Genomic DNA, 14,253 nt, shown 5'->3' with positions numbered 1-14,253 from the left:
TTAGTGGCGATTCAGATCGGGGCGCGCCAAAATTTCAGCCAATCACAGCGCTGCATTTTGAAAATGCAGCGCTGTGATTGGCTGAAAGTTTGGCGCGTCCCGATCCAAATCACCCCTAAAATGATTTAAAGATCAAGCTCAGCTCATTGGCTAACTTACTCTTTAGAGAATTTAAGATATACAAATTCCTAAATGAAATCATAGCTGTTAAGTAATTTTTATGAAATTTTATTCATTAAGGATAAATAATTCTTAAAGCAAAACTAAGATTAATTGAACAAATTACCGTTAATCGTTAAGGAGTAACAAATCTTTTAATATCACATGCATGACTTTAAACATAATAAATATGTTACATTATAAATCATCGAATTGCTAAGCAAAAAATGTTTGATTTAAATTCTGAAGTCATTTTCAAAAAAACATTATTGAGATGTAAAAATGAAAGTGAGACTAATTGTTATAGGTCAACAACAAATATTTTCTCTTTTTTTCCCTGAAAACTTTTGCTAAGTAAAATTTAATTGTTTGCTTTAAATAAGTATTTATAATAATATAAAAATAAAATAATTTCACTGATAAGAAAATAACTTCCATCAAAGTTGAGTTTAAAAGCACAAACTTATTAACAAAAAGGTGGTATTTAAAGTATTTAAATGCTATTCTTTAGTCCAAAATACACAAATTACTCTTTGAAATATACGGTTTGCAGAATTACTTTTTAACAAAATTTAAAAGATTAACAATAAAAAATATTGTTGTTATTTTTTGCACTATTAAACCTGATCTTATAACTGCACATGTCCAGCTTGTCGACATAAAGTAATCAGTTCAGATCATAGATAAAGGAAAATATAAATATGTTAAAAAATATCAACTGATAACATTGACTATATTTCATTATGTAAAAGAGAACAATGAACATATCTGATATTTAAATCATATATAGTTTTTCTGTTGCCTTTACAAATGTAGAATAAAGTGCATTAATTAAGGAAAGCCAAAAGATGACATTTTATGGACATGATGTTTATATAATGACTAACAGAGAATAAAAATTGTGTGGTTTTTTGGCTGCAACTTTTCTGCCATTCAAACATAAAGAACAATTTTTATCCTTAACAATTAGATAAAGATCTTTTTTTGTGTGTCTACTTTGCATCACTTTATCCATGTTGCAAAAACAACGTCTCTAGATAAATTGCAAAGGTCAACAATGTTGCAAAATTATACGTAGTGGCCGCATAACCTGCAATTTTGCGCACAATTAACCCTTACAGATCGGGCCCCAATTCCCACCTTAATAGATCGGGGGGGGGGGGGGGGGGGGCTCCAAGAGCCCCCCCCTCTATCTCGGCTCCTGGTACAGATAAAGACGTAAAATTTTTTTCTGGTTGTTCATGTGTATTTTTAGAGAAAATTACTTTTTCTAGTCATAGCAGTCAGACCGCTCCTTAACCGCTTTTTAGCGGCCAGCCGCTAAATTTTAAAACAGCTGTAGAGCGGCCAATTTTGCAGCTAGGATGACCAAATTTTAGGACGAACTTTTATTTTTCATAACAAAAAAATTACTTTTTCTGATCATCGCCGAAAAACGGCAAATAACGGAAACCGCCATTTTCGGCGGTTACGGCGGTAAAACGGCGGTTGGCGGCGCAAATTAATATTTTTATCTGTTTATTATTGCTCAAGGATTTACCAAAAAAAATTATAGGTCTCTAGCTGTAATAGAAGCCACGATATTCATGATATATGTCTGTAGTAAAAGCCGGACAAATATCGGTCATAAAGTCGGCCAGGGAGCGGTCAAACGGTCATAACACCACTTTTATCAGAAGGTCATTGATATCTAAGTATTCACCAAAAACATTTTAGGTTTCTACCTTATACACAAAAGTCATAATGTAGAAATTAAGATTTATTTAGAATTTTTTCTAATTTTTTTTGCTACCCAACCGACTTTGACCGGACACCACGACCGACACAAACCAGATATCCTAATAAAATCAACTCTTGCCGACGTATAATTACTAAACTTAAAAAGTCATGAAGTTACAGCTCTCCATCTTACCTACAAAAAAAATGAGATTAAAAAAACTAGAGGGGGGGGCTCTTGGAGCCCCCCCCCCCCCACCCCGATCTGTAAGGGTTAAGAAATAAGAGGGGTCATATAGTTATATTCTTGCGCACAAATTAAATAGATAGCCCTATAAGAAAATATTCAGATTTTCTTTAAATTAGGATAAGAATTAAATAGAATTAATTTTCCTTTTTAGAAAATAGAATTATGAAAATTTGTTTAGACAAATCTCTAGGAATCATTTAGGAATTTCTAAGAGGTTGTTTAAATCTTTTTTTTCTGAAGAGGAAATTTGTTTTCAATTTCTTTCCTTTTAAAATTCAAATATTACATTTAAGAAAAATACAAAATAACAAAGTTTTTATTCTATATTTAATGTCACATTTTATCTATTTCTAAATCCGACTATTTTAAAACTTATATGTCTATCTATTTATTTTCATACTCATTTAACTTTAAACTGACTTATTTCAAAACCTATTTTTTTTCAATATCTTTTATAATATTTATTTCTCTATCTGATGATCTATTTTTGTATAAAATTCTGAATAACTATCTATTAAACTGTCTATTTATCTAAATTTCTATCAACCTTTGTTTTCTCTATATATCTGCTATCTATCAGGCTATCTCTAATAATACCTAGGATTATCTACCCACTTCTCTATCTATCTAGGATACCGAGGTGGAAGACAAGGGTATCTACAAGCTGGTAGCCAAGAGTAAGACTGGAGAATGCCAGAGCCAGGCTGTACAACTTCTGGAAGAACAGGTATGTCTTCCAAACCGATTAATATCCGCTGGATTAGAACCGGTTCTAACCCAATACGACAAATTATGTATTATGGACAATTTTCTACGGGTAATAAAATTAAATATTAATGCCAGTTTTGTTAGCCAAGACCTTCGTCCCCTTGGGTCTAACAAAACTGGAATTAATCTTAGAATTTTTGATTTCAATATCCACGGAAAGATGACTATAATACGATCCTAAAAGTAACTATTTTTGTTCATCACATGTATATTGCTGGTGGAAAGACGTGCTATTTAAAGCAAAGCTGTTGTATGAATATATTATGCACGTCAGTACGGGAGGGACATATAGTTTCAAAAAATATATTTGGGAATAGTCCATTTCGTAACATCGCCCCATAAGGGGGATTCGTCGTATTTTTAAAATGGCTTTTTATAGGTTATTTTAGGTTAGGTTAGGTTATATTGGGTTAGGTGATTGCCCCATAGGGTTAGGTAATTTGCCCCGCATGGTTAGAGTCCCCCGCAGGGGCTAGAAATGGGAGAAAAGCCACTGTAAAAAATACATAGAATCGCCCCATAAGGCGCGATGTTACGAAAGAGACTATACCCAAATATTTTTAAGGATTCGATATCTAGAACTCAGTTGTCATATAATTCACATGCAAAATGTTCCAGTTTCGTTTTGCAGACCTAATTATTTATTTTGATTTCAGCGAGTCTTAACAATTAATATTGAAGCCTATAACAGTTAGGGAGTTGAATCCATTTTTATAGAAGCAGAAATATAATCTATGATTATGGTTTGGACCCTCTAAAACTGTAATATACCCTTCCACTTTCCCCTCTCTTGGTGAAGATATCTTCAACGCCGATACGATTTTTGAAATGTAAGATTCTACTTTCCCTTCTCTTGGTGAAGATATCTTCAACGCCGATACGATTTTTGAAATGTAAGATTCCACTTTCCCCTCTCTTGGTGAAGATATCTTCAACGCCGATACGATTTTTGAAATTTAAGATTCCACTTTTGCCTCTCTTGGTGAAGATATCTTCAACAAGAGAGACAAAAGTGGAATCTTATATTTCAAAAATCGTATCGGCGTTGAAGATATCTTCACCAAGAGAGGGGAAAGTGGAAGGGTAGATTACAGTTTTAGAGGGTCCTAACCATAATCATAGATTATATTTCTGCTTCTATAAAAATGGATTCAACTCCCTAACTGTATAATTGCGCACGGATAACACTATGATCTTGGCATTTTACATGTTATTGTCTAAAGTCTGAATTGAAAAGAGACTCATTCAAGTATAATACACCTTAAACATTGATATTATCGAAATAAAAGCCTAGAGATCAAATAAAATCCATCCATTGTGATAAGTCTTGAAGTCTCATCTTTTTTTGTGTGTGATCTAAGCGTAGCTACTCTATAATTATTAAAAACAGGTGAAGGAACAAATCGGAGCAGAAACTACTCAGTCCGAGGATTCCACCGTAAAGAAGAAGAAAAAGAAGGTGGTTAAGAAAAAGAAAAAGAAGGAGGAAAAGAAAGAGCTGAAGGCCCCTGAAATCGCCTCTTTCCTCAAGAACTTTGTAAGTATTTTTTTGCCCTCTGAATTTCAGATTTTGTAAATTAAGATCTCAGAATTAAGATTTTTACCTAGGGAGGGTAAAATGAGAAGTAGGTTGATAGAAAATAATTGGATTTTATAAAAAATGTGTATCAAAAGAGAAGGATATTATAATGGTAAATCAATAAAATTGTAAACGGTCATAACACGCAAAAATGAACATGATTTAATTTGTATATAGTTTCTAAATACCCCCCTCCTTAAAAATTCTGGGGGCCTTTTTGGGCAAACTGAATGCCACATGCATAATAATTATGTATCGCACCCCCAGGAAGCTAAGGACATTGAACTACAAATTAGGCTACTATCTTACGTTTTAAAAACACGTCATCTCATTCGTTGGCTTATATTGTTAAATCATGATCGGGTTTTACACACTCTCAGTGTCCAAACTTTTCTTAATTTCAATCAACTAAAAGGGTAATTTTGTGAGGTGTTTAATTTTATAGTCATCAATTTATTGGTCATTGTCTTATCCCCCCAGATCCGTGGATGTTATTGTACATTTTTAGAATATGTGGCAGGGAACAATGCAAGTTATGTTTGGAATGAATCCATCTACCAAATATTTTTCGGATTAAGAGATTAGGGTTGTCAGGGATCTTAAGGGATAAGACAATAAATGCTAAATTTGTGTTCACCAATTATTATTATTATCTCTGTAGTTTGAACCTATTGGTGTTAAAGTTTGGACACTACTATTCAAGATTGGATAAAAGTCCCCAGCGTTTTTGAGCCAATTTTGGGGACCGACGTAATTTACATTTTCTTGTTGCTTCCCCTCCTATTTTGTTTATAAGGTTATGCCTTCACTCTAATGGAGTTTTATGATAGCAAAATGCACATTTTCAAATGAGATTTGAGAATGTTATACATATGCGGCAGTCAATGCCCACCATTATCTACCTGCTTCTGGACAAATCAGAGATAGATGTATAGGAAGATAAATTATTCGGATCTACTGCAATTCACGGTAAAATATTGCTGGTAACGAATATTGCCAAAAATCTATGAATTTTAAAGGCTGCTAGCTACCAAACGGCTGAACATACAGATCATGCCCGCACACTGTTTCAAGCGGCATAAGAAGGACTAAAAATAATCTGGAATAGCCATAAATAAATAATGCATAATTATCTCGCGGTGCAGAGAAATGCGCGAAAAAGGCCTATTTTACGCGTTTTTTCTTCAGTAAAGCTTTCCCTGTGTATCATTGGATCTTGGCTATTTTAGATTATTTGTAGGCCTTCTTATACCGCATAAAATGATGTGCGGGTATGATCTGTACGTTCAGCCGTTTGGCAGCTAGCAGCCTTTAAAATTCATAGATTTTTGGCAATATTCGTTACCAGCAATATTTTACCGTGAACTGCAGTAGATCCAATTATTCTACTAAAAAGTTTATATTTTTAGCAGTATTTAATTATTGGAATGTAGATGAGGTTGTAGATCAGTTCACCTTTCATTGTCCCCTCCCTACCCTCCTGGTAGTAAAAGAAATAATATAAATATTTTTGAGTAATAATATCTTATGTAAAGATATTGATAAAAAGAGTAGATGATATACAGTTTATTCCATCTGTTGTAAAATTTAATGACAGTTAATTTTGAGTTATTTTACCACTTTAAAGCAACATTTGATATTAATACGAGAGAGAGAGAGAGAGAGAGAGAGAGAGAGAGAGAGAGAGAGAGAGAGAGATGGTACACTGGATCTCTATAATTATTTTGCTTTACAGACTAACAGACAAGATGTACAAGTTATGCTTTTTAAGAGTCTATTTGTCTCGCTCACATGGACATAATTATACTCGAATTATGTATAATTGATATGACATTCTTACACAACCTACATAAATATTTATTATGTTATACAGAGGAACTCTAGGGGTATTATGCACATTCCTTCATAAAAATGCAATCAGTGGCGTTCAGAAGAAGGGGTGTAGACACCCCCCCCCACACACACAAATTAGAGTGATGTCATTGATCCCCAGAAATAGAGAGGACTATGGGCTGTTTATTATATTAGTCCCCAAAGTTTTAAAATAACGTTTTCTTGTTGGTTGGCATAACAACTTTAGGGACTTCAGTGAATTTTAATTGGTTGTTTTTTTAAGTTTGGTGTACAAACGTTCCAACCACGGAATTTAATCTACTAAAGGGGTAATTTTGTATATCATAATTGGGGATGTACATCAATTTATCGGCCATTCAAAGTCTTATTGGCTAAACTTATTTCTTGGTAACTAGTAACTTATGGGGAAGAAATTAATAAACTTGATTTGATATTGTAGTTATAAATCAGGATGTTGATTGACAGGCAATACCTGCTAACTTTTTTGTAGACAGGGATGGAACTTTAAATATACTGATACCCAAAGTTTTATTAGCACGTTATCATATTCAGTGGCTTATAAAAAATTTTGATTTTCTAGTTTAAAACTGATAGTGTTTAAACGTTTCAACCAATAATTTTGACACTTGTTTATTTTTAATTTTGATTTTCTAGTTTAAAAATAGTATTGTTCAAACATTTCAACTAATAATTTTGACACTTGTTTAGCTTCTAATGACATCCTGTACATATTTGTAGATCAAGAAGGAGGGCGAGGACATTGAGTTTAAATGTCGTCTTGAAGATGAAATGGAGGAGGGAGAGTGTAAGATGCAGTGGTACTTCAATGATAACCCCATTGAGGCCAACGACAAGTAAGAAACTGCATTTATTATAAGATAATATCGTCGTCGCGGAGGTGATAGGTTCGAATCTTACCCAAACTGTTATCAAAATTAAAGAAGTAAAACAATATGTACTTACTGCTGTCAAATCTATATTAAGAGTAGCAGGAATTCCTTGGAAAATTATTACAATGCATAGTTAGGCTTTGCAAACAAAGGCCTTGCAATCGAATGGTTGGTTGTCTGCAATAAATGGGATTATAACATTCTGGCTCTACATACATTGTTATCAACCGTCCTGAGTGGTTTGATGCTGGGTTACTTTAGAGAATTCAAAAGATTTCTAGATAAAATTGCAGCTCTCCCATCGCAAACCCTATCTCTACAGGACTCTCCAAACCTTCACTCATCCTAACCAAACTTAACCCCTTTAACAAATTTGTTTATTGTTCACATTGATAAAAATCTTTATCTATATTCACGTTTTTCAAGGTATCTGATTACTTTCGACGGTCTGTACGCCAGCCTGCAGATGGTAAACCTCCAGATGGCGGACGCGGGTACCTACAAGGTTGTCTTCTCAAACGAGGCTGGAGAGGACGAAAGCGCGGGTAAAGTCAATGTCAAGGAGGTAAGGCAGCCATTTGTAATATTAATATAGGGACAATTTTGTCCAAAAGTAGCATAGCATAAAAATCCTTCTTTGAAAAAGAAAAGAAAAATTACAAACTTTAGTTTTAAATGGTAGATATGCAAATTCTTTCAGAAATGCAAAAATATTTGCGGACAGTGAGTAGCTGCGCAGAATAGAGGCATATTAATAGCAAAATAGACAGCGAACAATTATTTTCTTTGACAAATCATATAAAAACTGTACCAATTGTATTAATTACGGGGTTGATTACCTTTTCAACCATTATGGTCATTTTTTCATTAAATTTGAGACAAAAATTAATCATTTTTAATATTTTATTAGGTGGTCAAATGACAAATGTATTTCTATTTCAATTTCTATTATTTTTTTCTATTTTTCTTTTATTTTTATACACCTTGTATATGCTTAAATGTATGTTATACAAAACAATGAGTAGAACTGCGTCATGTCAAAGACTTAAGTGTTAATAAATTGCAATGTCGTTAGATGGTCATCAAAGACCACTTTCATAAATTATTATTAGTTGTATGTCGATAAAAAGCTGAAAGTATTGTCAGGGTTTGACAATCTAACAGGTTTACATTGGTTTGTCCGGTTCTTCTATTTGTTTTGCATGATATTTATACTTATACTTTTCATAACAATTTCATTGTAATATAATTCTACAGGGTGACTATAAAAAAAAATTACTAAAAAACATTTCTAATTATTTTTTTTAAAATCACCATAACTATACATATATTATATCAATAAAAATTAAACAACAAGTATATCAAACCTAAATTGTTTTAATAAACTTCAATTTTGGTGCTTTTAGGATGGGGAAGATGATAAAACGGTAATTATTGTAATCTAATTCAAGTAGGCTGATGGTATATGTATATGTATTTAATTTGGTTATTAAAAATAACCATGTATGATGTAGGTAAAAGCAAAGTTGTCCGTATATAAGATTATTGTTAGTTATACTTTAAAATTTATCAAGAATTGGTATAATTTAGAATGATGTTGGTTTGAAATTTATAAAAAAAAATCCCCCAAAAATACTGAGTTCTGAACTTGCGGATTTTCCAAAAAATTTTTTAAAAATATTTTCTCTTTTCTCAAGGATTTTTGGCAATTTAGAACTCACACAAAGTATAAAAAATCATATAAATTTTTTTCAGGAAACGAAGAATAAATAAAAATATCTAAATGATTATTATTTTGTAATTGCTTTTTTGTAGCATGATAGTTGGCTAAAATGGATGATACAACAAAAAAATGACTTTGATTTAAATATAGTATTTATACTAGACATATTAAAGCTTAAGATTTTATAATCTTCCATTAATATAAGTATTCACAATCATATATATCAAGTACATGGGTTTTTCTTACTCCAATAAGATTTTTTATTTCATCTAGTAGGATTTCAGAAAGTTATTCCTAATTTTTAGATTAATCCCAAATAATTACCTATTAAATCTTTTGCTTTACAATGTCTTAATCATATGTAAAACCAAAAAGTAGTTAAAATGCTTAAAGTAATATTACATAAAAAAGTAATGTACCATAAATCATAAAATCAATTATATTAGTATTGATACTATTCCTATAATCTATATGTAAATTTAATATTTAAAAATAGGTATATCAAAATTTTTGAAATTTACAATTTGGCTAACTAGTTTTGGGTGGAAAATATTTTTAAATGTTTTAGCTTTAGTACAACAACATCCTTACAAATGAATTGGGGTTTGCTTCTTTCCCCCCCCCTTAATTTGGAGTGCCCTTGGACACTATTCCGATTCTTAATATAAATCATTTTAATTCCTAAAAATATATACCTTATAAAAAAACGAAATAAAAGTATGTTGCTAAACTTGTATTTAGATTAAATGTAGAATTTTGTTTTATTTTGTCTGTAAATCTAAATATAAAAATTATCGTAATGTAAATCTTTAAGAAATGATTTATTAAATTCCTAAATTAAGTTGATTATTATGCTTTCTAATAATGAATTATTTTCTTTAATTTATTTTAATAAAACAAGACAAAATATTAGGGTAGAGTCTATTTTGCAATTTTTATTGTTTACTTACTTTCATTGAAAATGGTTGTAATATTTTTATTGTTTGTTTTATAAAGGAGATAATATTAATAGAAAGCTATTTATAGAAGGCCAAAAAAATTTACTATTTTAAAAAGGAATCTTATTGTAATATATATTTTTTTTAAATGCATGTTTGCTTATTTTTTCATTAAACTATTTATGATGAATATATTTCATTTTATTAAAGAGAAAAAGCTACAATATGTAAAGCTTTAAAAGACCTATAAGTTTAATGAAAAATTAAGCAAAAGATTGACATTTTTTGCTATGCATCTACTCATGCTTGTTATTTTTTTTAAGGTTCCCAAAGAGGTTCCAGTTGAGGTAAAAAAGATTTGTATATATGTGTGAATTTTATTTTGTCCTGTTGCAAAAAAAATAATTAAATATTTTGAACACCCTGTAGAAACAATGATTTGTAATTTTCACTTTAGTAAAATGATTTTCATTTATGTCTACAGTGTGAACAAAAAGTAAACTCGAATAAAATACCAATTCTTGGACTCATAATTAGATAATCTTCTAAATTTCTATATTAGGATTAAGAATTTAATTTAAATTTATATTTGTAGAATCGAAAATATTTAGGTTTTATTAAATTTAAATATCTTTTTTATTATATTAATTAATTTAGTTTTAGCTGTAGGAAGACTATTTAGAATCTGACAATATACAATATACACATTATTCTAAACTATACTATACTTTCTTTTTCATTTTTAGAAAGTTTTTGTCACGGAAAATATATTTTTGTGATACCTATCTGTCATAAAAATACTATTTTTGTTATATTTATCTTTTATTAACTTTCTTTTTCTGACAAAAACTTTTGTATATCTTCTCTTTCCTATCAAAAATGAATATTTCTTCCTCTATAAACCTATAAAACTATCAATCTATCTTTCTCTATGTATTTAATAGTATACACATGTATTTATACACTTTTATGGAAAATTTATGCCTAAAAATAAAGTCAGTTTTAACAAAAAAGTTGGAAATGATTAGTATTAAAGGCAATTTTCCATTTTATACATAAACATTAAAACACATAAACACAACAATTTTCCCCTTAACTAGGACGAATTACTCGCTGCGGAGCGGGAAAGAAAAAAAGCAGAGGAGGAAGCAGCAGCCAAAGCTGCAGCTGCTGCCAAGGCCTACAAGCCTATCAAAAAAGTTGAGAAAAAAGAGCCCCAGCCATCCCCAGAACAGTCTATTGGATCAGATGAATCTATGTACAAGCTTCCAAAGAAAAAACCTTCACTTAGGTACAAATATATACAGCACAAAACTTAATATTTGTTTTTTTTTAAATTTAGGGTATTATTGTGGTTAATAATTTCTTTGACATAGTAAATGCTTTTCTTAGGTCAATGTTGGTATAAAAACAACTATTATTGTATAAACTTACTTATATAATTATGCACTTTATATATAAATGAGAAAGACATGTAATGAGATTGTTTACTATGAGATGGAATAAATAATCAAGAAAATAACTTACTTGCATGTTATGTAAAGAAAAATAAATATTTTTCTTTCATTCTTTACATCCAAGATTTTTAATAAACCTTATATTAAACTTTTGGAATTTGTAATACTTAATCAAAATGTATTTTATAAATGTAATCAAATTTTGAATCCTCATGGAAAATAAGTAAAAATAAAAATTCAAACCAATTTCTTGTGCTGCATATTATTAAAAATTATATAAGAACTTCCTCCCTTCCAAAAGAGGAGCCTAAAGAGGATGAATCCCCATTTGGTAAAATAAAGCTGAAAAAATCAGAGACAGTAAAGAGAACTTGGGAGGATGGAAAGATGGAAACAGTTGACCTCAAGCATCATGAGTTTGAAAAGCCTGCACAGGAAGAACAGGTGAGAATATTTAATTAAAAAGTAGCTACTTTCTATTGTGTCATTTCTCATTCATGGCAAGACATAAAATTCTTTGAAAATTGTAATGACTCTTAAATGTACAAAAACTAAATGATACTTTAGGGCTACACTGTATCCTGCAAATATTCAAGTTTTAGCAAACAGTAATTTTAAAGAAAAAGATGTCATTGTTTTTCATTTGAAATATAAAATGATATAATTGAACAATTATTTCAATTAGTCAAAAAACCGTCATTATTTTGTTTGTAACAAAGATAAGGGACAAACTATCAAAATATAATTTTGATTATTAAAGGATCGAGTTTTGAGAAACTTAAATTCCCCCCCCCCCCCCTCCTATTTGAATAGGAAGGGATATAGCACTTGGAGAAAAAATTTTTTCTCCAAAAATTTCATTAATCAATTATTATTTGTATTATTCCAGAATGTTTTGTTTTTTCATTTATTATTTTACTGATTAGCATGCTATGATTAGTAGGTTTTCAACAGGGGAAGGGGGGTGGGGTCGGATATTTTCATGAAATCTATTTAAAAACAATGATCAATGATTTGTATTCAGAAAAAAACCCTTCCATTTTAAGAAATTTTAGCAAACATTAAATATCAACTTCCTTATTGAACTTTTTAATTTTGATTTAAGGGAATAAATGTCTGCCCTATTCTATTTCTTTGCCAGAATTCTTTTCATCTGAAGTATATGTTTATATGACAAGATGCAACACTTTCAATTTTTCATTCAAATCATGGTTGACAATTATTTAAAAAAAAATAGTTTACCCTGTTTTAAAGATGAGATAGGGACTCAAAATAGAATGACAGCTAGACAAAGCAACATACTATGATAATTCTTCTTTTAATAATGGCAATCAAATTGGCAACCCTAATATTCCACTTGTGATATAAAATTCTGCACAAAGGAATCTGTAATGGCTTGAAAGGGGACTCAAAGAGAACTTGATAGATAGATAGACAGATACACAGAGACAACCATATAAAAAGATAGAGAGTAAATCAAGTTGTTTTTCTAAATTTACAAAAATAGTCTGAACTTATTTTAAAAATGTATGAAAATTTCTGTGTTTCATTTTGTTTATAAAGATTGCAGGTATTAAAATATTTGTCAAATTTGGGCTGCAATTACAAAACAGCTGATACCAAAACTTATTTAAGCTATTTCGTATTTCAAAGATTTACTTAGGCTTCCCCAGAAAAATTATTATTAAAATATCTCTTTTTAAAAGAGTAAGTTATACAATATTAAAATTATTAGCATGAATAAGATGTTTTGAATTTACACATATAGAAGTAAATCCTTCTTTTATCTTTCCTCTTTGTTTATCTTTTATGATATTACATATAGCTGCTTCTAAAGGCTTTAATTCATACTATTTTTACAATAAAATAGAATGCCTTTTTAAGATTGAATTTATTGTGATGTATGATTTATAAAAATCTAGGAATAGTTTTTAAGTGTGTAGAGGGTTGTAAACCAAAATTTTATGAATATTAGCACAATTTACTGTTCATGGAATAAAGTTAGAAATTTTGTTTGATACTAACTTTCTTCGCTAAAAAGTATTTTTTTTCTGGTTCAAGGAACTATGATTATTATAAATAGTGGAAAGGTTGAATGGAAAAATTATCTTTTGGTGTCATATCTTGGAATTCATTGGAATAACATTTCTTTTAAGATTTTGCTTTTTTCTGTAGTTATGTCTTTTTAGACCCATTCTATTATTCAAACCATTATCTTAAATCCATACTACAGCTAATGTTATCAAAAATCTTTAGTTTTGTCAAATCCTTTCGGGCTATTTTTGTCATTAAAACTATGGCTACAAAACTAAAGGGTTTTAAAATGCATTTTTTCTGCATATATTAAATGCTATGATGCTGAAATTTTAAATTTCTCAGCTATAAGGATTAGTTTTATGGCATATTAGATGGGAAAGAAAAAGGAAAAAAAGGTATTGTGCATAAAATACCACAAAATTTAATAAAAAGTTCAGTAAAATTTTAGGCAATTTAAAAATGAAATATTTTTTTAATGGAAATTTCCTTGAAGTCATCATTTTTGATATTTAACTTACTTTTATCATTTTTTATTTTATAGCAGTTACTAAACTAAAAATATACCTTTCCTTTTTGTTTGTTTTATAATTTGCTGCTTTAAAAGGCCACCAGAAAAGATATTCTGATTTAATCCCAGAATTTTCATCTAGGTAATTTAAACTTGAAAAAAGAACAATTTACTTTACAATTTAATATTAACAAGGAGAAAAAGTTACCAAATAATAATAAAGGTAACCTAAAAGTTTCATAGATTCATCAAAAATTGTATTGCAAATTACTTAATTTAATAATAAGTTTGATATGAAATGAAACAAAGAACCTACTACTCTCAAACTAAGGGCGTGCAGGGGAAGGGGTTGCTAACATACACTAAATGAAAAT

The 14,253-nt window shown here is 29.9% G+C and overlaps 1 protein-coding gene across 1 annotated transcript in view; it reads left to right on the top strand.

Moving 5' to 3' along the window:
* LOC145305727 (uncharacterized) overlaps positions 1-14,253 on the top strand; it is a 151,075-nt gene that overhangs the window by 53,663 nt on the left and 83,159 nt on the right. The window contains exons 22-29 of the mRNA XM_080147466.1: positions 2,757-2,852; positions 4,284-4,430; positions 7,065-7,180; positions 7,643-7,781; positions 8,623-8,643; positions 10,201-10,224; positions 10,978-11,168; positions 11,616-11,778. Of these exons, the coding sequence (XP_080003592.1) occupies positions 2,757-2,852; positions 4,284-4,430; positions 7,065-7,180; positions 7,643-7,781; positions 8,623-8,643; positions 10,201-10,224; positions 10,978-11,168; positions 11,616-11,778 (897 nt within the window). The remainder of the gene's footprint in view (positions 1-2,756; positions 2,853-4,283; positions 4,431-7,064; positions 7,181-7,642; positions 7,782-8,622; positions 8,644-10,200; positions 10,225-10,977; positions 11,169-11,615; positions 11,779-14,253) is intronic.

This window comes from Acartia tonsa, chromosome 14 (assembly GCF_053477335.1).
Source record: "Acartia tonsa isolate MP-2025a chromosome 14, ASM5347733v1, whole genome shotgun sequence".
Taxonomy (NCBI): Eukaryota; Metazoa; Arthropoda; class Copepoda; order Calanoida; family Acartiidae; genus Acartia; species Acartia tonsa.
Note: the sequence above shows the minus strand (reverse complement) of the source record. Positions and strands in the feature narration are given on the sequence as shown.